The 24,444-nt window shown below is 42.0% G+C and overlaps 2 protein-coding genes across 32 annotated transcripts in view; one reads left to right on the top strand and one right to left on the bottom strand.

The window, feature by feature from the left end:
• LOC147361128 (uncharacterized) overlaps positions 1-3,536 on the top strand; it is a 32,938-nt gene extending 29,402 nt beyond the window's left edge. For all 29 annotated transcript variants that reach the window (XR_015139792.1, XR_015139793.1, XR_015139785.1 and 26 more), the window contains one exon: positions 3,243-3,536. Coding sequence is in view for 18 of the 29 variants with exons in the window: in XM_086334709.1 (XP_086190835.1) it covers positions 3,243-3,365 (123 nt within the window). In the remaining 11 variants the exon portion in view is untranslated. The remainder of the gene's footprint in view (positions 1-3,242) is intronic.
• A 1,907-nt stretch (positions 3,537-5,443) lies between these two features.
• The window catches only part of APBB1IP (amyloid beta precursor protein binding family B member 1 interacting protein), a 75,942-nt gene continuing 56,941 nt past the window's right edge, over positions 5,444-24,444 (bottom strand). For all 3 annotated transcript variants that reach the window (XM_086334687.1, XM_086334688.1, XM_086334689.1), the window contains 7 exons: positions 23,297-23,383; positions 21,652-21,795; positions 19,540-19,650; positions 14,708-14,806; positions 13,858-13,972; positions 7,903-8,006; positions 5,444-6,260 (listed from right to left, as the gene is read on the bottom strand). In XM_086334687.1, the coding sequence (XP_086190813.1) occupies positions 5,751-6,260; positions 7,903-8,006; positions 13,858-13,972; positions 14,708-14,806; positions 19,540-19,650; positions 21,652-21,795; positions 23,297-23,383 (1,170 nt within the window). In that variant the 3' untranslated portion in view covers positions 5,444-5,750. The remainder of the gene's footprint in view (positions 6,261-7,902; positions 8,007-13,857; positions 13,973-14,707; positions 14,807-19,539; positions 19,651-21,651; positions 21,796-23,296; positions 23,384-24,444) is intronic.

The following is a 24,444-nucleotide window of genomic DNA, read 5'->3' as shown; positions in this document are numbered from 1 at the left end:
CTGAATGTTGAGCTTTAAGCCAACTTGTTCACTCTCCACTTTCACCTTCATCAAGAGGCTTTTTAGTTCCTCTTCACTTTCTGCCATAAGGGTGGTGTCATCTGCATATCTGAGGTTATTGATATTTCTCCCGGCAATCTTGATTCCAGCTTGTGTTTCTTCCAGTCCAGCGTTTCTCATGATGTACTCTGCATATAAGTTAAATAAGCAGGGTGACAATATCCAGCCTTGACGTACTCCTTCTCCTATTTGGAACCAGTCTGTTGTCCCATGTCCAGTTCTAACTGTTGCTTCCTGACCTGCATACAAGTTTCTCAAGAGGCAGGTCAGGTGGTCTGGTATTCCCATCTCTTACAGAATTTTCTACAGTTTATTGTGATCCACACAGTCAAAGGCTTTGGCATAGTCAATAAAGCAGAAATAGATGTTTTTTGGAACTCTCTTGCTTTTTCAACGATCCAGCAGATGTTGGCAATTTGATCTCTGGTTCCTCTGCGTTTTCTAAAACCAGCTTGAACATCAGGAAGTTCACAGTTCACATATTGCTGAAGGCTGGCTTGGAGAATTTTGAGCATTACTTTACTAACGTGTGAGATGAGTGCAATTGTGCGGTAGTTTGAGCATTCTTTGGCATTGCCTTTCTTTGGGATTGGAATGAAAACTGACCTTTTCCAGTCCTGTGGCCACTGCTGAGTTTTCCAGATTTGCTAGCATATTGAGTGCAGCACTTTCACAGCATCATCTTTCAGGATTTGAAATAGCTCGACTGGAATTCCATCACCTCCACTAGCTTTGTTCGTAGTGATGCTTTCTAAGGCCCACTTGACTTCACATTCCAGGATGTCTGGTTCTAGGTCAGTGATCACACCATCATGATTATCTGGGTCGTGAAGATCTTTTTTGTACAGTTCTTCTGTGTATTCTTGCCACCTCTTCTTAATATCTTCTGCTTCTGTTAGGTCCATACCATTTCTGTCCTTTATTGAGCCCACCTTTGCATGAAATATTCCCTTGGTATCTCTGATATTCTTGAAGAGATCTCTAGTCTTTCCCATTCTGTTGTTTTCCTCTATTTCTTTGCATTGATTGCTGAGGAAGGCTTTCTTATCTCTTCTTGCTATTCTTTGGAACTCTGCATTCAGATGCTTATATCTTTCCTTTTCTCTTTTGCTTTTCGCTTCTCTTCTTTTCACAGCTATTTGTAAGGTCTCCCCAGATGGCCATTTTGCTTTTTTGCATTTCTTTTCCATGGGGATGGTCTTGACCCCTGTCTCCTGTACAATGTCACGAACCTCATTCCATAGTTCATCAGGCACTCTGTCTATCAGATCTAGGCCCTTAAATCTATTTCTCACTTCCACTGTATAATCATAAGGGATTTGATTTAGGTCATACCTGAATGATCTAGTGGTTTTCCCTACTTTCTTCAATTTAAGTCTGAATTTGGCAATAAGGAGTTCATGATCTGAGCCACAGTCAGCTCCTGGTCTTATTTTTGTTGACTGTATAGAGCTTCTCCATCTTTGGCTGCAAAGAATATAATCAATCTGATTTCGGTGTTAACCATCTGGTGATGTCCATGTGTAGAGTCTTCTCTTGTGTTGTTGGAAGACGGTGTTTGTTATGACCAGTGTATTTTCTTGGCAAAACTCTATTAGTCTTTGCCCTGCTTCATTCTGTACTCCAAGGCCAAATTTGCCTGTTACTCCAGGTGTTTCTTGACTTCCTACTTTTGCATTCCAGTCCCCTATAATGAAAAGGACATCTTTTTTGGGTGTTAGTTCTAAAAGGTCTTGTAGGTCTTCATAGAACAGTTCAATTTCAGCTTCTTCAGCGTTACTGGTTGGGGCATACATAGACTTGGATTACTGTGATATTGAGTGGTTTGCCTTGGAAACGAACAGAGACCATTCTGTCATTTTTGAGATTGCATCCAAGTACTGCATTTTGGACTCTTTTGTTGACCATGATGGCTACTCCATTTCTTCTGAGGGATTCCTGCCCGCAGTAGTAGATATAATGGTCATCTGAGTTAAATTCACCCATTCCAGTCCATTTTAGTTCGCTGATTCCTAGAATGTCGAAATTCACTCTTGCCATCTTTTGTTTGACCACTTCCAATTTGCCTTGATTCATGGACCTGACATTCCAGGTTCCTATGCAATATTGCTCTTTACAGCATCAGACCTTGCTTCTATCACCAGTCACATCCACAGCTGGGTATTGTTTTTGCTTTGGCTCCATCCCTTCATTCTTGCTGGAGTTATTTCTCCACTGATCTCCAGTAGCATATTGGGCACCTACTGATCTGGGGAAGTTCCTCTTTCAGTATCCTATCATTTTGCCTTTTCATACTGTTCATGGGGTTCTCAAGGCAAGAATACTGAAGTGGTTTGCCATTCCCTTCTCCAGTGGACCACATTCTGGGAGCTTTTAAACTAGCAGGTGAGATTAGATAGGTTTAATATATGTTATCCATACTTTTTAAATTGAGGTATAGTTGGCATGTAACATTTTATTAATTTCAGGTGTACAGCATAATGATTTGATACTTGTGTATTTTGTGAAATGCTTACCACAGTAAGTCTAGTTGACATCCATCGCCATACATAGCTACATTTTTTTTTTCTTGTGATGAGGACTTTTGAGAGCTATTCTTTTTTTTTTTTTTTTTGAGATTCTCTTAGCAACTTTCAAATATACAGTACAGTATTATTAACTATAGTCACCATTCTGTATATCCCCATGACTTAATTATTTTATAACTAAATGAAAATACACATTTCGATCCCAGAATTTATTGTTGAAAGAGGTGAGTTCTTTGATGCCGCAGTTTACGTCACAGGGCAAAATTGCAAGTGAGGAAGCAGCGTCAGTTGGAATCCATACCCTTGATCTGGAAATAGTGTAAATCACTGACATCCTCTTATTTTTATAAATGTTTAAGAAAATTATAATTTTCTTAATGCTGTGAAGGAATTAAGAAATGATCAGGATATATACGTATTCTTCGTGACACTGTACATATTCACTCTCCTGTTTTAGCAAAAAAACTAGTACCTAAGGAACTTCCTGTGGAACAACAGAAATCTTAAGTAACAGCCATAGTTGTAATGAAACAGAAAATGTTTAAGCTGCTTCATATACATTTAAAATTTACCTAGTTGTTTTGAAAATTTAGAAAATTCATAAGGGTCCTAAGTAAGAGAATCTGTATTTATCTAGTTTAAATTGTTTCCCAGGTCCACCTCCTCCAGCAAGTTCTCCGCCATCCTTTCCAGAAGCATTCTGCAGCTGAGAGAGCAGGCTATTCCTCCCCAACTCCTTCCTGGGCCAGAGATCTCAGGGTTAGCTGCTCATCTTAATTTGGGGCAAATCAATTAAGGAATACTTCTGTCATCAAACCCAGGATAGAACAATCTATTTGATAAGTTCTTAATGACCACCTACATTTTCTTGACAATACTGCACTCTATAATAATGGTAATGTATACAAATATTTTTTTAACCAAATAAACTTGGCCTATTCTCTGGAACATCTTTGTGATCGTTTTTGTTTTAATTAATAAATTTAATAAATAATAAGCCACCTGAGTTATTTTCAATAACTAAAAAAAACATATGACAGTCTTTTAATGAATTTATAAGTTTTTTCTAAAACTAGCAACCTAACACCATGTACCTAGAAATTTGAGTTATATCAAATAATGTAATTTAATCGTACTCCTCAAGCTTTTTTCGTCTATTATGGTAATTTCATTTACCAAAATAGAATAGTTTAATGAACCTGATTTACCATTCAACCAATTTATTATCAATGCATGATCAGTCTTGCTTCATTTATACCCTTACACACTTTCCATTTCTAGTTATTGTTTTCATTGAAGTAGAATTTACATATCCCCAAGTATTTTAAAGGAATTCTAACATAGTTTCACTTAATCTATGAATATTTCTGTATCTCCAAACATTAATGACTTGACACATATGTATAATACCTTATCACCTTAAGACACTTTTCTGTCTGTACATAAACTGAATAACAAATATTCAGTGATCAATCCCTAACAGGCATTGAAAGAAGGGATTTAACTGGTCACTGATCATGATACATATCTGTTACTTATATAGTGATTTGTGGGTTGAAAACCTAACAGCAAAGTTTGTACTCCATATAATTCCTTACTGGTTAAAACTAATTACTGATTAAAATACTATGGCAGCATATATGAACCATGTTGGGGGTCTAGTGTTATTTAACTAAATTGTGCTAATTGCAACTCGTGCAGGCAGAACTATGCAAAGCAAGGGCTGTCTGGACCATCTGCTTCCTAGTGTTTTCATTTACATCCTGTAACAAAGGCAGGGATAGAGAGAAACAGAGCATTCAACCTTTTGGTCCACTAAAACTGCCTCAATATTTTGACCACAAAATCAGCTAATTCTCTTCTGTAGTTTTTAAAAAATATATATCATCTAATACTAAAACTCAAGAACATTTTAAAGTTTGCATTTTTATATTTCTATATGTTTGAATTGATGGTTTGGGGGTCTCCACTGAAGCCCGTAATAAACACCTCTCTCCCTCTCCCTTTCTCAGTCCCCTGGTCCTGCTCTCTGAGCCCTTCCTTTCCATGGCCATTGGTCCCAGTGTTTAGGAAAAACTGAGTGCACCTTACCAGGTTTAATGATTAAATATTTTGGTCTGAAAAGCTGAATTTGCTTTTTGTCTTAAATGTCAATTTAGAGCTTACTTTTATCCAAATAGTAAAATATCAGGTTAATCATCTTCCTTAAGTAGAAAATAACACATTAATTATTATTTTCTACCCACTTTAAGAAGATTTTGAGGTGTTTTACGTTTAAAAAGAAAATAAAACAGAACCATGGAAATAAAACTAAAAAAATCTAAAAGGATTCTCAGCCAATTACAAAGAGGAGATAAGGGTAACAGGAACTTAGGATAAATTGGTTATTAAAACAGCATTAAGTTTATCTGAGGGAAAACATTCCACATTGAAGAATATGATTGTCTATTCCTGTCTCTAAATTTTTATAGTAATTTATAGCATAATAACAACTTATAGCAAATAACAGTATAACAGAGAATCCAAAAACTATCTAAAAAGCTTCCCCTTCAACCAATTACTATGTTATTCAGCCACTAGAAGACCAAAACCAAGTTAGGGTATGTCCAGGACTTAGGGTATGTCCAACCAAACAATGAAATCTCAAAGAAACTAAATTCACTCTACGTCTCCTGGTTTTTTCTTTCTCCTCTTTCGATTTTCTGAAAATCCTGGAGGTTACTGAGGCAGAGATGGAACATATTTCGAAGATCAACAAGACTTTAGAAGGCCTAGGATTTGTAAAAGGTCAAGTATATATTATAAAATAGGATTGATATTGCACTAGATTTATACTGATATTTCTAGAAATACAATTTTCAGATAAAACATTTTAAACTTTTATTAATTTGATGGTTCAGAACAAAAACGGAAGACAAAAATCTATCGAGATGTAAATACACAGAAAAGAACGTACATTGACGTAGATAGTCTCAATTCTGTGCAGGTTAAGGATTACTAATGTACTTGAGCAACTGGGAGAAGTTTACATTTGCATTTCCAGTCTGAATACGTCAACACTGTATCTAAAATGAACATGATGTCATGGAAACAAACTAGCAAAAATGCACTTCAGGTTAACAATGTTACGCCCATCACCCAAAAGTATTTCTAAGCTTCCCTTTAGGACACGTTGCCTCTCTTCTTCTGCAAAGCTTTCATGAGATCCGACATGAAATCTTGCTCCCCGCCTCCCCCGCCCGGTGGTCCTGGGTTTTCCTGCCTCTTTGGCGGAGGCGGCGGCCTTTTGACGACAACCGGGGGCGTCCTCACGGATTCGGGGGCGAGGGCGGGTGGGGGTGGCGGCGGCGGCGGCAGATCCTCCGCAAAAGACGGCGGCGGAGGAGGCACGAAGTCCGGGGGCGCGTCGTTAAAGTCGGGGGGTGGCGGGGGGAGTTCGTCATCCTGCAGGGGCGGCGGCGGCGGCGGGGGCGGCGGCAGGAAGTCGTCGGGCGGGGCGGGGAAGCGAGCGGCCGCGCCCTTGGCCTTGGGGGGCGTCCCCGGGCTGCCCCCGCCCACGTCCGAGGACCGGCGCACGGGAGGAGGGGGCGGGGGCAAGCTGGACTTGGGAAGGGGCTGGGCCCTGGGCGCTCCGGGGTCGTGGCTGCCGAGGCCGGGGCCGGGCTTCTTGTCCTTCAACAAAGCGACAACAGCGTTATGCTTGTGACCACAGGGCCGTGCGGATGTGACATTTACCTGGACAGCTGAGTCTGCGGATTTAGGAAGCATCTGTCCCGCCCCCCAACCCCCGCCAGGGGTGGCCCCCAATCTCTCAGTCTTGAGACTCCAGGTCGTTCCTGAGCTCTGTGAGCACGTCCCTCTGTGCTCTGGGCCACAGAACGACTCCAAATGCCCTTCAACAGGATCATCAATAATAAAACGTTATCACCTGGTGCTGATCTACCTTGTATTCCCTACATGGAAGACTTTGCCCTATTCCACAGGTATTTATTATAATACTAATAACGTATCTTCTAGGAACTGCTCGATACAAGGTTGCCAGTGTCTTAGAGCTCTAGTGGTACAGAGTTTAGTTTGGGGTTACCTCAGTCTTTACCCTTGTTTTTTCAGTTGCTAAGTCGTGTCCAGCTCTTTTGGGACCCCCTGGACTGTAGCCTTCCAGGCTCCTCTGTCATTGGGATTTCCCAGGCAAGGATACTGGAGTGGGTTGCCATGCCCTTCTCCAGGGGATCTTCCCCACCCAAGGATGGATCCAACTCAAGCCTCCTGCTTGGCAGTTGATTCTTTACCACTGTGCCTAGAGAAGCCCTGCTAGGGTTGTAGGCATACACAGATACATTTTTCTTGGTCTGAGTTGAGCTGGTTGTGAAATGCAGTCGTCAGGAGCGGGTGTCTGAAATTACTTTGCTCCTCTACCACACATACACAAGGGCTTCCTTCCCAGGTGGCCCTTTTAAAGACTTAATTTCTTTTCCAAAAATTATAAGCAGCTCAATAACTATATGACTTGTTTCCACCACTGGCTGATGGGACAAAGTAAAAGGGGAGAGTGAGGTGGGAAACTTCTGAAGGTACATTTATAGTTGGTTTGAGTCACATATAAGATACATATTCAGTGGAACTTGTATAGTCAATTGAGATGTTAACAACTGGACTAGTAACTAAATTATAACTTGTAGCTAAAATTTTAGATTTAAATAACTCTTCATTATATCTCCTCTACTGAAAAAAAAAAAAACAGTTATGGAGAATGTTATACAAATTTGGCTATTATTTTCAAATGTGTTTTATTCTCCATTAGCCTGAAGATGTACGTAGAACATTAACAGAAAAATACAAAATGCATATTTTACAGTGGAGCCTTATCAGTGGTTTGGGGCCCAGTTAGCATTTAATAAAGGGCTTCTGACTATCACACTGCTCTAAGTTATTCAGAAAACAATAATTTAAAATCCCAAGGGTTTAAAATGTAGGTGCCACTTTCAGAGAGGGCTAAAACCACTTGAATTAAACAAACAAAAATCACTTCAGTCAAAATAAGTGTAGCTAAACTAAAAATAGTTACCAATCCTCAGTATTAAAAAAGATTCTTACATTTTCCTGAAGCTGTGTTGGTTTTAATTTTCCTTTCTAGCCTATGTAATTTTAAGATAATATATATATATGGAGCAATTGTCTAAATCAAATTATAGTGACTTGAATTGTTGGAACTGTATTTTTTCTTTTTTAAAGAAGCAGTTACTTGAACACAGTGTAGAATATGGGCCTACAAGAGACAGTCTGATAGAAGTGGGTCAGGTACCCCCAGTCTTACCTTGGTTGTTTCAAGCTGTCTCCAGTCTTCTCCGAGAGCAGTATTCATAGACTGTGTTGCCTGGGGGAGCTGACCATTGGCTTGGGTGGTGCCTGTTTTAACTCCTAAGAGGCAGAGAAGAGTAGATAATGGGGGAGGGAAAGTTAGGAGTATGGAATCAATAGATACAAACTATTGTACATAAAATAGGTGAGCAACAAGGAGTTACTGTATAACATAGGGAACTATATTCAGTGTCTCGCATTATAATAACCTATAATGGAAAATAATCTGAATAGAAAACTGAATCCCTTTGCTGTACACCTGAAGCTAATACAATATTGTAAATCAACTATACTTCACTAAAAATAAGAATAGTCGGTGAGGTATTTTCAACATTCTTGAGAGTTAATCTGAAAAGATAAAGCAGTTTGTCTCCAAAGTGAAAGGATTCACAGGTACACAGGGTTTACAAAAAAATCTGAGCTTCTATCACAATACTTCATAAGGTTCAGCAAAACATGCAGGGAAGTGAATGCTTTCTACAAGCCACAGAATCTGGATTAACTGGGGTCCCAAACAATAGTATGTTCTGCTTTTAAAATCCTTTTGGTAACTGAGGAATAAATTTCAAAAACCTCCCTTCTAAAAGAATTCTTCCTGTGGGTGATTTTTCCTGAAATGGATGTATCTTGGTTTGCACCATGCTGTGTACAGAAACAACTTTTGAACGTTATCCTCAACAAAAAAATACTTTGGGCACAAAAACAGTAGACAGAGGGGACTGAGCAAAATGTACAAACCTTGAATATACCCTAGCATTAGGTTTATTTTCCCCAGAAAGTTCTGGTATGTGCTTCTTTTCCTGTCTTTTTTATTTGCACTTTCGCACAAGTGTGCCTAGCTGAGGTTTCACAGTTCTAAGAGAGTCAGTCAGAGAGAAGCAGTTGTGTGTTGATCTCCGGCTCCTAAGAGGCATCCTGGGGTGGGGTGGGGGGCAGGTGGGGTGGGGATGAGGGGGTTGCAGGTGGCTGCTCCTCCCACAGCTGAACTGCCTCCTAGCCCGAGACATGAGGTCTCCCATTTGAGCGCATCTGAGCTTGCCTTAGCTCTCTGCTCAGGACCAGCTCTTCTGTCAAACATTTATGAAATGACTGTGTGCTTGCTTCTTCATATATTTTCCCAATATTTTGAAAAGCCCATAAATCTACAGAACAACTCAAAGAAGGTCATTAAGCACTTCAGGAAAAGGGGAAGAAGGGAAAGTTTGATACGGACTCAGACACTTCTGCTGTCTCCAAGTATCTGCACAAATTATTAAATACAACACGAAAAAGCTGCACAGGAGAGAAGCTGGACAGCGCCTTAGCTAAGCGGCCAGAGCGAATGTTCCCGGGGGGCCACAGACACCACAGGCTTCCAAAGGCAGCACCCCGAAAAGGACCCAGCAGCTCAGTCCTGCCCCAAACGCGTCACTTGAGATGAGTTATTAGGAAACATCAGACACATCCAAACTGAGGGACATTCTATAAAATAAATGGCCCTTATTCTTTAAGAAAAGTTAATGTCCCGGCAGACAAAGAAAGGCTGAGGAAATGTGCCAAATGAAAGAGGAAGAAAGAAATATGATGTCGAAATGCAATTCTGGAGGGAATCCATGCTAGGAAAGAGCACCGCTGTAGTGGCACCACTGAGACATCTGGCAAAACGAAATACAGGCTGTGGTTTACCTAAAAATACTCTTTATCAACATGAAAAGTTAAATTTCCACAATTTGATAACTGCACTGTTGTTAGTAAGAAAATGGCCTCATTTTACTTTTTATTTTTTAGGAAATACAAAGGGAAGATTTAATGGGCCAAGGGACACGATAGTCAATCTACTTACTCTCAAGAGGTTCCAAAAAAATAATAAGCAGGAACACTCCCAGTATGGTTTAACATCTCAGCACATTTGTTCTCTGTAGGGCTTATTTCTGATAAAACTCTACAGCAGAACCAACATGGGTTAATTTACTGTCTACTAACAGATTTTCCATTACAGGAAAGATCCTTTTTTTTGATCAATGGACATCTCATCTGACTGCTGTGATAGTGTTCTACAAAAATTGGATTTAAGCAATTCATTTAGGAAAATGGATTGAACATGTATCGAACATTTAGTATTGAGTGTTTATATTACTTCACTTTCAGAGAAACCCTACAAGGTATTAATTTATTGTCATCCCAACCATGTTCAAATTCTAGCCTATTGTCTGCCAAGCATTCTGCTTCCTTCTGGGAAAACTTACCAAGCTGGCTTTAAGCTCAACATTCAAAAAGCTAAGATCATGGCACCTGGTCCTATCACTTCATGACAATGGAAACAGTGACAGACTTTATTTTGGGGGGCTCCAGAATCACTGCAGATGGTGACTGCAGCCATGAAATTAAAAGACGCTTGCTCCTTGGAGGAAAAGCTATGACCAACCTAGACACCAAATTAAAAAGCAGAGACATTACTTTGCCGACAAAGGTCCGTCTAGTCAAAGCTATAGTTTTTCCAGTGGTCATTATGGATGTGAGAGTTGGACTATAAAGAAAGCTGAGCGCCTAAGAATTGATGCTTTTGAACTGTGGTGTTGGAGAAGACTTGAGAGTCCCCTGGACTGCAAGGAGATCAGTCCTGAATATTCACTGGAAGGACTGATGCTGAAGGTGAAACTCCAATACTTTGGCCACCTGATGCAAAGAACCCACTCATTGGAAAAGATCCTGATGCTGGGAAAGGTTGAAGGTAGGAGGAAAAGGGGACAACAGAGGATGAGATGGTTGGATGGCATCACCGACTCAATGGACATGAGTCTGAGCAAGCTCCGGGAGTTGGTGATAGACAGGAAGCCTGGCGTGCTGCAGTCCATGGGGTCACAAAGAGTCGGACACGACTGAGTGACTGAACTGAACTGACCATACAGAAACAGTCCCTGACAGCATGGTTTCCTTCAGTTTCTAGAGGAGGTAACAGATAGTAAATGAACAGTTACACAGATTATTAATTATGACTGACCTACAAAGGACAATTTATTTGAGATCTAAAAATGGGCAGAAATTAGCTGCAGGAAAGAAAGAGCACCATAGGGACTTGCAGTGGCTAAGACTCTGTGTGCCCAGTGCTGAGGAGGCAGGTTCGATTCCTGGTCAGAGAACTAGATCCCACATGCTGAAGCTAAGAGTTCACCTGTGTGCTGGGTCACTTCAGTCGTGTCTGACTCTTTGCAACCCCATGGACTATAGCATGCCAGGCTCCTCTTTCCATGGGATTTTCCAGGCAAGAATACTGGAATAGATTGTGATACCCTCCCGCAGGGGATCTTCCCAACCCAGGAATCGAACCCACATCTCTTATGTCTCCTGCATTGGCAGGTGGGTTCTTTACTACTAGCGCCACTTGGGAAGAGTTCACATGCGGCCACTGAAAGATCCCACTTAGGAGACCCTGGTTTGATTCCTGGGTCAGGAAGATCTGCTGGAGAAGGGAAAGGCTACCCACTCTCATATTCTTGGGCTTCCCTTGTGGCTCAGCTGGTAAAGAATCTGCCTGCAGTGCAGAAGACCTGGGTTGGATCCCTGGGTTGGGAAGATCTCCTGGAGAAGGGAACAGCTACCCACTCCAGTATTCTGGCCTGGAGTACGTATGGGAAAAGATTCCACAGGATACAACTAAAGACCTGGTATAGCCAAATGAATAATAAATAATAAACATGAAAAAAAAAGAGATCTAGTTAAAGAAAGAAAGTGAAAGTGAAGTCGCTCAGTTGCATCCGACTCTTTGCGACCCCGTGGACTGTAGCCCAGCAGGCTCCTCTGTCCATGGGATTCTCCAGGCAAGAATACTGGAGTGGGTTGCCGTTTCCTTCTCCAGGGAAAGAAAAGAGCCTCATAAACAAGGAAGAGCATCTGTGAAGTCCCTAAGAAAGGAGGGTGCTTGGGGCTTTGAGAAATTGGGGGAAAAAACAACAGATGGGTTTTGTGACAGGAACAGGAAGACAGGTGGGGAAAGAGGTGAAATGTGCGAGGCTCATTTCATGCAGGTTCTGGTGGCCTTGCTGGGGACCGGGGACTTATCTGAGAGCAGCAGAAAGCGTCGGGAGGACTGGAGCACCAGCCTGTGGGGCCACGTGAAGATGGTGGCAGTCTGGATTTGATGGCAATAGAGACAGACAGGCACGGACAGATTTGACCAATACTCAGAAGGTAGAATCAACAAGATTGAGGAGTGATTGGATTTGAAGGTGAATGAGCTTTTCTTAGTCAAAAGCTATGGTTTTTCCAGTAGTCATGTACGGATGTGAGAGCTGGACTATAAAGAAAGCTGAATGCCGAAGAATTGATACTTTCAAATTGTGGTGCTGGAAAAGACTCTTGAGTGTCCTTTGGACTGCAAGGAGACCAATCACTCCTTTGGGAAGTTAACCCTGAATATTCATTGGAAGGACTGATGCTGAAGCTGAAGCTCCAATACTTTGGCCACCTGATGTGAAGAGCAGACTCACTGGAAAAGACCCTGATGCTGGGAAAGATTGAAAGCAGGAGGAGAAGGGGAGGACAGAGGACAAGATGATTATATAGCATCACCGATTCAATGGACATAAATTTGAGCAAACTGTGGGAGACAGTGAAGGACAGGGAAGCATGGCATGCTGTAGTCCATGGGGTTGCAAAGAGTCAGACACGATTGACAACAATGAGCTTTTCTTGCATGTTTCCTGCAGGAGTAATTGGGCAGATGATGATGTTATTTGTGGGAACAGAACAATCACGGGGGAGCAAGTTGGGAGAGGAAGAGGATGGGCTCAGTTTTACAGATGTTGAGTTTGAGGTCTGGGGTGCATTCAGATGAAGCCACTGAGCAGACAGTTGGATACATGGGTTTGAAGGTCAACAGAGAAGCCTGGATTGGATTTATGCAGTTACAGGTGGTCAACGTGTAGACAGTGCTGGGAGTAGATCAGATCACTTAGGGAGATAGTATGAGAGTAGGGTTAGGATTGACTCGGCCTTGGGTAATTTAAGTTGGGGTAGAAGAAGAATAAACCTGCTCTAATAAAGAGCGCGTTGAAAAAGGGTGGCTAGAGAAGTTAAGGTCGGGTGTGGGACTTGGAGTAATACCCCAGAGAAGGGGTTGGCTCCAGGAGGAGTGGTCAGTTGTGTTGGGGTTGCTGAAAGGTCAGCTAGAAGGAAGGGTTTATGGGACTTCCTTGGTGGTCCAGAAGTTAAGACTCTACACTGCCAATGCAGGGGACTGGGGTTTGATCCCTGGTAGGGGAACTGAGATCCCCATGCTGTGGGGGTATAGCTGGGAAGTTTAAATTAAAAAAAAAAAGAGGAGTCTATAGTAGTTTGATTTAGCAAGAGCATTTTCCATGATGTACTAGAGGCAGGAGCCTGACTGAAATGGTTATGAAGAGTGAACAGTCATTGCTGTTTCCACACTAAGTCGTGTCTGACTCTTTTGCGACCCCATGGACTGTAGCCTGCCAGCCTCCTCTATCCAGAGGATTTCCCTGGCAAGAATACTGGAGTGGGTTGCCATTTCCTTCTCCACAGGATCTTCCCAGCCCAGTGACTGAACCCAGGTCTCCTGCCTTGGCAGGCAGATTCTTTACCACTGAGCCACCTGGGAAGCCCTGGGGAGTGAACAGGAAGTAGAATAACAGAGACAGCAAATACAGTCCACTCTTTAGAATAGTCTACTTGTCCGATGGAGCAGGAGGGGGATTTAGAGTCATAGGAGGGTTTTAAATTTGTTTCTTTGAAGAAGGGATCGGTGTTGATGAGAAGGACACAGTAGAGCAGGAGAGAAAGTGGAAGAGAATGGCATAATAATGCATCCAGGTCTGGTCTTTGTCCTGGGATTCTGGCATACAACTGCGTATCTTCCAGTTGAGCACAAGCTCTGAGCTTGGAACAGGTGTCAGAATCTCCCCCCGCGTGGTACCTGTGGAAGGCGGGGCTGGTGGCACTGCGTTGACTGTGCCCAGGTTGGTCCACCGAGAGGCAAGCCCTGCCCTGGCCATGGCCCGCTGATAGTTATCATAGAGCGTCTTGCCATACTAGAGAGAGAACACAAAAGAAGCAACAGAGCAATCCATTTATCCCAAACTCTGCACTCCACTGCAATCTACAAATTCAGAGAAAAGAGGACCTTGTGACTATTCCTTTTACTCCTTTCCTGATATACTTGTAGTAGAAGTATTTCCATTAAAAAGAAAAATCTACAAACCATGTTTTCATATGTGAAATAATATTCCAGATTAGCAAAATCAGGTAATATTTGTACCTCCCCACGCGAAGGGAGCTTTAGCTCTGCAATGTGGTGACACATGTCTCTATGTAATTTTGCCATTGCTTGTATCTCATGTTTCTTTATTACGCATAACACTTGCAAAGCTCTCCAGAAATCAATATCTGCAATGGCTCATGTGAAAATAAATCCCTGCTTCTCAGGTCATGGGAAAGGTCCATGTGTCAACCACTCCCACTTAACTCAATAAAAAACCAATGGGCAAACAAACGAGGTGATAGTGGTGGCATTGATCCATTAATGACATTGACTTAGTGAGAATGGATCAGGTGTTGGGACTTTCCTCGTGGTCCAGCGGTTAAGACTCTGAGCTCCCAGTTTAGGGGGCCTGGGTTTGATCCATAACTAAGATCTTGTGCAGCCAAAAAAAAAAAAAAAAAAAGAATGAATCAGCTGTTTCTGAGTAACACAAAGATTGGACCCACGTCAATTTGCCAGGCTAGCTGGCAAATTCAAGGTCGGGTGAGCCCACCCATTCTCTCACCTTGGCGATCCTGATTCCCGTGACCCACTGGCTTAGCGCTCTGGCATCATCACAGCACAGATACTTGATATACTGGGACTCCTTCTGAATCTGGGGATGCTGGAAAAGAGTCATTCCAAAGACCATTTGTAAACTCTTCACAAATTAGCACCTTTCAAAAAATGTTTAGAAAATTCTCACAGCGTCTGAAATTTCCTGAGATGGTGACCAAAATCACTGGTAGCAATTTTAGAATTAGGAACAGGGGTACTTTTTATAGAGGCTAAATTTGGAAAGAATTGACATGATTTATCACAAGCACTTTTTACTATATTATCAACAGTCATGTCCATTCCTGCTTTTTGAACATCTGGAAACCTTCACATCTTTCATGCTTCTAGCCCTACAAGAAATCCAAATCACTTCTCCATTTATCAGATAAGGGAACTTACGTGCTGTAATTCTCATGTCAAGGAATCAATGCTTTTGTGACTCTCATGCAGGCCTAGGGTTATTTCTGCTACGAGGAATTCAGGGTTTTGCCCTGTCTTCTGTCATCTCTTCCCCACATGGATGGCCCAGAGAAGGAGTATTTCTGTCTAACTTTAAGTGGCAGTGAGCTGGGTGCTGCACTAGGGGGTCACCCAGGCCTTCCAGGAGCTCCCGGTCAGAGAGAGCAGTGATGGGCAGGTGCAAAGGGGATGGAGTGTTCAGGGTCCAAGGTCATACAGAACGTTCTTGTCTTTCAGCACCAGAAACACAGCTCCCTGACTTCCAACCAAACCTTCCAACTGAACCAGAACAGAACTTTCTGGTCTGGCCCTTGTGTAAGAGGGGCAAAACATGGGTGTCCCCAGCAATCTGGTGTTTATAATTGTTCTTAGAAAACAGCTATTTTTTTTTTTCCTCCTGGAGGAATTAAAAAAGTTGGTCTTTGTGACCTTGGGCTTGGCGTATTAAAATTTGTGTGTGTGTGTGTGTGCATGTCATGTGACGGGAAAGCTGGGTTCCCAGGAGCAGACTGTGAATCATTTGTGCTTGGAGTGAAAGGCAGGAAGCAACTGTCTGGGTAGAGGGATCCACTTAAACAGCACTATCAACAATCTCTTAAGTGTGTTCATCCAGAGTAAACTGTGGTTCTTCCTTTAAACACAGAGGCTACTGAGCACGAAACACAGGCAAGAACACTTGACCTTGAGTTCTAACCACCGCTCCTCCTGTGATGAAGAGGTTGATGTACAGACTTTGGTTCATTCTCCCCAACATGAGTGGGGTGCATCTCACCAACTTCCTCATATCATAAGCATACCAGGATTGGATACAGGAGAATTAAACATCAGGTGATCTTGAAGATGACCTCAAAGATCACTTGTGAGCCTCAGATTTTATGATTCTAAGATGAGCTGCCCGGTGGGCTCAAGGCTCCCTTCTGGCTCCCCCATCAAGGCAGGAACCCCACAGGCTCCCGAGACGTCACTCAGCAAGTCCCTGGGCTTAGTCCTCTGTCATGTCTTGGGACCTTGCCAAGGCGTTTACTCCCTTGAGCTTTTAGCCCGAAAATATTTGCAAAGAAGTTTAAGGAAAAATGCCAGTTCCATGCCACTGGCCAGCCTCTTCTGCCATTGGTTTGGTTGCTCCTGACCACAGAAAGGGAGAAGCTCCCGCAGACATGCCATGCAGCACACAAAGGTCAAGGCAGCTGCAGACCCTTGTCCAAAGGGATCTTACGGATCCTCGAAACAGTGGGAGACTAGAGAGGTTAAGCTATGTATCCAAAGTCACACTGAGAGGCAGAACCCTAATGAGAACCAAGGGCTCGTGCGTCCAGTAGATACCTCTGGGTGGTTAGGCAGAGATGAGGAAGAGTGGCTCACATCGTACTTAGGAAGTGGTGGCTGGGGTGTTGCTGAGGGAGATGTATGTAAACAAATGCATGATCACTCAATGACATGGTAAAGTCTGCAGCAAAAGTTGGAAAACAGAGAAAGGTTCTTTGAAAAGGTGACAGATGTGGAAGGAAGAGGCCGATAAGAACCTGGAAGCTTGGTGGACGTGCAAACTCCTGGGCCAGATCCTAGACACACAGAATCAGAAGCTCTGGGGGCCCAACCACCTGTCTTAACAGCTCTCCAGGTGAGCCCCATGCAGTCTCAAGTTTGAGAAATGCTGGTCAACAGACATGTTTAACTGGTACTAGAGTGCAGTAAGAATGACTCCAATTCTTACTCACTGGTTATGTCTGTCAACATTGCACTAATAGTCTTACGGGCAGAGATGGTTTAATCTGCACGGGAAGTGTTATTTCCACTTCTTAGCAGAGGGCAGTGAAGCTTAGGGAGTCTTGACACTGTGCCAGGAAACAGAGCCAGGACTCAAACTCCCATGTTCCTGGCAGCACCCTCCATGGATGGTCGTAATCCACATGTTCATCCTGAGTAAGAAGCTCCTGGGTTGAACTTCTCAGCCTGTGGGTGTCTGTGGACTCACACGATCTCTTAACATGCTACTCTAATCCTGAACCCTTTCTGCAATGTATGTGCATATGCTTTGAATTCTGTCAATCTGCTCACCTCATGAAATATGTGCATATCCAGAGTTTCTTCTGCCCTCCAGAGTGGACAGAAAGGGAAATAAATGACCAAAATGTTTGTAAAAAAAAGTAAGTTCTCCAAAGGATGACTGACCCTTTTACTCAGCAAATGCATAAAAATTCCCAGCATTTTGGGAAGGAAGTGAGAAGTGTGCCTAAGCACAAAACGAGCAGGGCGACTGCCCATAAGGAACCTGGCTTTAGAACAGAATCTGTCATCATCATTTGAGAAAAGGGAAATGCATGTTCCTGGTGGGTTGTTTGTTTATTCTGATTCTTGTTTGTTCTCGAATCATCAGACCTGCATTTTTCTCCACCTCAGAGCCCTTGGCCCCGTCTGTGGGAGGCCCTCCGCTGGGTCTCAGCATCGCCATTCTCAGTGCAGCCCAGGGTGCCCACGTCCCAGGCCAGATAGTTCAACACATGATCCTGGGACCTAGTCCCAAGTTTGTGAGTCAGCAGTAGAAACCACATTCCCACCCGGCTCACTGGGTCTAAATCCTCAGCCTGGAGCCCTCTAGGTCCGAGATCTCTGCTTTCTCTTGCTGAAAATCTCTGTTCCAGCCTCTGGCCATGGGTTTATGGGCCCTTCTGACAACTTTCATTATATTTGTCTGCTCTGAAGTGTATTTCATCACCAGCAGAGAAGCCCTGACTGTTGATGCTTAGAGCCAGAAGACATTCTTATGCTGTGCAGGCATCGGGATGCCCATGTGCAAAGGAGGGCCTCTGCGTTCCTAAGTTCTGAGTCTCAGGGTTGCAAACGAGGGCCCCGAGGGCTGACAGCAACACAGTGAAAACACAGTTCAAGAGCAGCTGGGGCTGGGGTTAGGGGAGGCTGAGAAGAGATTTTGTGTGCCAGCTAACAGTGTCTGAGAGAATAGCCTCCTCACACCGCCCTCCCCGCCTTGGCTTCTCATCCTGGTTCAGCTAGTTCCTGGCTGAGAGTCTCTGTGCCCAGATTCCACATCTACAAACTACGGAGAGAGGCTTGCCTGGTGGCTCAGTGGTAAAGAATCCACCTGCCATTGCAGGAGACACAGGTTCGATCCCTGGTCCAGAAAGATCCCACATGCCATGGAGCAGCTAAGCCTGTGCACCAGAACTACTGAGCCTGTGTGCTCTAGAACCTGGGAGCTGCAACACGAGACGTCACCACACGAGAAGCCCGTGCGCCATAACTAGAGAGTAGCCTTCGCTCTCCGCAACTAGAGAAAGCCCGTGCGCGGCAATGAAGACACAGCACAGCCAAAAATAAATACAGAAATCAAACTAGGGAGAACTGGGCTCTTACCACAGAAGGCTGATAAAAGATTAAATGAATTCATCTATTAATTAACATATGAAAAGTGCTTAAATCACTGCATTGCAGATGCGATGTATAATGTGTTTGCCGCTGTTCTCATGGCCCTTTCTATGCCAGGATTTTATTACTGTAAGTGGAGTATAACCTTTAAAAATGGTGAATCACTATATTGTATGCCTGTAATTTATATAACATTGCACAGCAATGTTTATAATTTAATAAAAAATAATAAAGTATATTTGCAGGAAAAAAACAAATTCTGCACACAGCCTTGCACCCGAGCCGAATGGAATGAGATAACCTGAGTTTTTCTGGTGTGAACTTGTGAAGGGGAATTTGTGGTGTTGGAGGCAATGACATGGCCAGAGGAGCTCCATATATTCCTTGAGTCCATTTCTAGGAGTCAGTTGTTACATTTGGCAGAGAAAAGTTACTTCTGCCCAACCTTCCAAAATATGGTGCTAATGTCAACCTTACCAGACATCTGATAATACATACTGTCTTTTGATAATGTGCACTTTAAAAAGTTTCAAGACCCACTAATACTATTTTTAGAAAAAGATTTTTTTTCTATTTTCTATATTTTTCTAGGAAGTCTTGTCAACTTTCTCATTTCTCAAAATATCTTACAATGGAATAAGGACCTGATAAAGAACTGAACAATCAATCATTTTGTCAATAAAATTAAAAATAAAATCTGTCCAAAATGTAGAGCTTTTATTCTCATAAGATGAGAAGAAATCCAGACAGGCTAACTTGAAAGTTTTAGACTCAGTAACAGACTTTGGGGAAAATGATCTGAATAGGGTAGAAATGCTTTCTCCTTTCCTACTTTGGTTTACAACAAAAAGCTTCTTATGTTATACTTGTAGTTAACTATATAACACTGAACATTTCTAAAAAGGAAATAACTGATTCAAACTGCTTACAGATGTAAGGTAAGGACTTAAAACCTACCTTTAGAACAAAGCAGTAGTCAGTGGGTGCTTTGTATTTCATTTTACACTGAATCCCATAGTAAATGTTGACATTTTCAAACTGTATAAAACAGGCCAGATCTCGAGATGTCTGAAAGAGAAGGAAAAAATAACCTCAACCTAGCTGACAGGTAATGTTTTCCCAAGGTTGTTCACGGCACAATGAAGGGTTACATTTTAGTAGGAAAATACAGAATTTCAGGTGTTACTTAAGCATTTACCATGTAGTCTTCTAAAAGCCAGGCCTACATTTTAAGAAGTGAAAGAGCACATCTAAGGCAGAACAGCGGCCACACGTGGAGCAAAAGATTACACTGCTGTCCTAGCTCCTCACATGGACCCCTAGAGACGACTGGCTGACCTGGAGACATCATTACTGTATTGATGTGGTCCAGACACAGTGACTGAGCACCTTGTCAGACGTTTTATTTTGGCTTTTGCCATTCTAAGTCACTGATGGATTTCTGACTGAGCATTTAGGACAAAAGTCCCTCGTGGATGAACAATGAGTGGTATTTGATGCTCAGAAAATCAGCACACACTTCATGCATCTCTTCTTGAGGAGAAAAGATTCCTTGCATGCCATCTCTTTAGGGCTGGCAGTGTTGCTATGGAAACAGAATCCTCTCCTTACGTATAACACACATCGTGAGACCTCTAATCTACATATTGGTGACACATCAACTACAAATCTGTCCTATTACTTCCCCCCTCACCTTCTCTTTTTAATCAATAAAAAATAAAGGGCAGAATTACTACATCTCAATGCACAATTATTCTTTTATATATGGCAGTACATTTTTTTCTTGTGAGAGCTTTTCTTCTGGATTTTCAAAGTTTTAGTATTTTTAATTAGAAAAATAAAGCATTCTTCATAATTTAAAAATATATATATACTTCTATTTAAAGATAAATATAAATATATATTTAAAAGAAAAATGAAAATCTTCCTTCACTCTTCTCTTCTCATTTCATTTCTCTTCTCCAGAGAAGAGATTCTTCCAAATGTTTTTGGGAATATATTTATATGCCTATGTATGTGTAGACATATTCACATATAAAATTTTAAAAATATATATGAGATCTTACTCTTAATATTTTTTCATGAATTTATTCTTTTTCTTAACATTATATCTTGGAGTCTATGTCAGGATGTATGAAAGGCAATATCGCATTGTATAGCTGCATAACATTACACTGTAGAGATGTAATTATTTATTCAATCATCCTACTGTAGAGGACCAGAGGTTATTTTAATATCTTGCTATTACAAAAAATACTTAAAAATACTCTGTGGGATAGATTGCTAAACATGGAGCCGGCCTTTGAAGGGGCATTCCCTTTTACATTTGCCTAGATCTTGCTAAACTGTCCCCCAATTTGGCTATACCCAGATGTATGATTCCAGGTAAAAGAAGTCTTACTCTTATGCCTACAGAACAATAGAGTAAAAAGGGAGGGAAAAAAGTCCTCTGAAATCAATATGTTAAAAAATGAATTAATCTTTAGAGAAATGCTTTGGTCATAATTTCTGAGACCTGATTTTTAAAGTAGATAGATTTCTTTACCTTTAAAAGAAAGCAACTGAAAGATTCAGAAGGATTTCTGAAACTCTATCCTAAAAGTATATTTATTTGAATAAACAGTGTCATCATATGAATCTCGCAGCAAAAGGCAGAGTACTAAAATTTCCACCTGAGGATTTCTTTAGTTTTTCCCTGGTAGCTCAGCTGTTAAACAATCCACCTTCAATGCAGGAGACCCCAGTTCAATTCCTGCATTGGGAAGATCCACTGGAGATGGGATAGGCTACCCACTCCAGTATTCTTGGGCTTCCCTTGCGGCTCAGCTGGAAAAGAATCCGCCTGCAATGCAGGAGACCTGGGTTTGATCCCTGGGTTGGGAAGATCCCCTGGAGAAGGGAAAGGCTACCCATTCCAGTATTGGGAAAGGGTACCCACTCCAGTATTCTGGCCTGGAGAATTCCATGGATTGTATAGTCCATGGGGTTGCAAAGAACTGGACAGGACTGAGTGCCTTTCACTTTCATGAAATGCCTTTTTTATAAGCATATTTTTTTTTTCTTTCTGACCTTAGTCTTTCCTTTGGGGACATAATAAATTCCAGAAGCTCGTAAAAGAAAATAGCGCCTTTTCCAGGATTTCTTCCCATCTTCTTTCAAATACAGAGCTCCCTCGAGTTCTGGCACAATGACGGATGTTCCACAGAAACTCTCCTGAAATTGAGATTCCAATGATATAAAACCCATCAGAGATAAACATACATTTTGTTCACATTGAAATAAACTGTGGCAAGCTAGCCTGCAAGCTAAAAATCATTTTGTCTACAGCTCTAATTGAATGCATATATTGACACTGCATACTATTTGCCAAAAGACAGGAAGAACATGGTGATTGAATTTCAGCTCCAGAGTTCGACTTCTAGGCTCCTTGACCACTTAGCTCTGTGATTCCGAGCAAGTGACTCAACCTCAGTGCCTTTACTTGCAAAATAAGAGTGCTGACAGCCCCAACTTCATAAGGAAGGTAGTGAGTACAATCTTGGTACATATTGTGGAAGTATTACATAAAATCTATTTCTGATACTGTAGGTAGATAAATATATAACTTATTCCTTTACCTGTAAGTGGAAAAGTTATGATTTCACTGCTAGTAAATAGAAAAATTTTTATCATTAATTCTGTACATAAAATATGTATAAATTAGTATTTTATTTTTGGCATACTTTTAAATTGAGATACAGCTGACATAGAAAATTGCATTAGATTTAGGTATATGACATAATGATTTGATGTATGTATATACTGCAAAATGATCACCATCATAAGTGCAGTTAACATCTATCACCCCACATAGTTATACATTTTTTTCCTCATGATGAGCCATCAGTGAACTGGCTCTGGGTGGGAATGTGGGCCCAGGTGTCACCAGGTCTTCTGACTTTTCAAGAGAAGCCACAAATCTCCTAATTCAAAAGGTCATCATGTTGTTGGGGCAACAAAAATCTGGGGCTCCCATGCCCGTTTGTGACCTGTGGCCTGGCAGGTATTTGCATTATAGGCGGGGACCAGGGCCTCAATTTTTAGCAAAGTTGCAATGCGAAAAGTCATTCTGAAGTTTCAAAAGAATCAAATGAACTTCAGCAATACAGCCTTGAGTGATACTCAGACATGTGCCCCATACTTTACACATGGTGCTTCCACTCTCTTGCTAAATCTTTGTAATAATGCAATACGATACAGGAAACCAACGTTCTTGAACTCGCCCAATAACACATGAATCTCAACAGGCAGAACCAAACTTGGATCAGATCTCCAACTGCCATCTCAACTTTCCACCACACCTGCCTGCTGGAGGGGCACCGGAGAATTCACTGCAAAGAAGCCACGCCTGACTTCTGTTAAGAGCATGTAAGCAATGACATCTATGGAGTGTTAGAGACGAGTTTCATGTGGATTATTGTCTTTTAGTCAAGACTTACCAATCCAACTTCATGAAGAGTAAACTATATTGTCTAAAACAATACTTTTGAACAACCAACTCCAAGAACCAGTTTAATGATCTAAATAGCTATAATTTAGTAATAATTTGATCTTAAAACCCCAAGTTAAAATGTCAGTGTGTCTCTCAATCGTCCATTATTCTAGGAAGCAAATAGTTTAAAAAGATACAGCTAATATTCCTCTCTTTTCTACTGCTCTGCAAAATTAATCTTACCTCAAGCAAGGATTCCTTGTTCTTCGCATTCATTTTCTCATTTGTTTCCTTGTTTTCTTTTTTTCCTTTGTTATCCAGGTAAAAATTCTAAATAAAATAGTAAAAGATAGGATCAGTAAGGGTTCATCACCATGGTAGCCACTGCACAGAACCCACGGTCTTGCTGGAGAGGGACACATACGTGGAGGAGGTAAACTGAGGACCACAGTGTATGGTCTCTGTCGACTAGTGCTTACTGAGGGGCTTACCAAGTGCTGAGCACTGCCCCACTGGCCAGAAGTAACACCTACCCTTCCCTGCACGGTGTATAATCAATGAGGAAACAAGCACAAGAGAGAAAACACTAGCAAAGCATACAACTGTCATTTAATTTAACCATGGTCTAGAATTCCATGTCAAATGCTGGAAGCCTGGAGACCCCAGGGCCCTTGGAAAAGCCCAGAACTGGAGGATAGTGGAGCATCCCAGATCCCAGGTCCTTGGTCACCATGTAGGGTCCCTGAGGACTAGAGACTCTGGCTTCTCCAGAGAAGTGTGAAATCTGGACTTTTATCAGTGTGGGCAACCAATTTTAATTTTTAAAAACTGCATGAGTCAGTCAAAACACAGAGTTTGCTACTTGGCAACTTGCAGAGACAGAGAGAAGCAGAAAGGACATCTCTGGAAAGAGAACCAGCTTAGCAAATGCAAGGAAGACCACCATTTAGAAGCACTCACGATTTGGGGGGAGCACCTACTATATGGCATATCTTCAGTCAGGTGCTTCGCAAACACCACCTCCAATCCTAATGACAAAGCTGCGAGGTAAGTGACAGTCCCCTCCACTTTACAGGTTCGGACACTGAAGCTCAGCCAGGTTAAACAGCTAGAGCACTGCAGTGCGAATGAACACCAGAGCTAAATGTATCTTATGTGTGGGCTCTTACCACCACAGTTACCCCTGAAACTGAAGGTCAGTGCAGTTCAAGGGCAGAGAGACCAAACCTACTCTAATTCCAGCAGCTCCTGACTCAGGGAGGAGGCAGGGTCCTCGCCTTTCCCATGATTATCCCTTTGGAACATCTGCTTGTGGACTATGTCAGGCGGAACCATTACCATAGTTAAAGCATTTAACGACTTCTAGGTGGAAACAACGGAGAAGGCAATGG

This window comes from Bos grunniens, chromosome 13, assembly GCF_055505025.1.
Source record: "Bos grunniens cultivar Pamir isolate PY7600 chromosome 13, Bosgru_T2T1.0, whole genome shotgun sequence".
Classification (NCBI taxonomy): domain Eukaryota; kingdom Metazoa; phylum Chordata; class Mammalia; order Artiodactyla; family Bovidae; genus Bos; species Bos grunniens.
The sequence above is the reverse complement of the archived record's forward strand: the minus strand, read 5'-3'. Positions and strand labels throughout refer to the sequence as shown.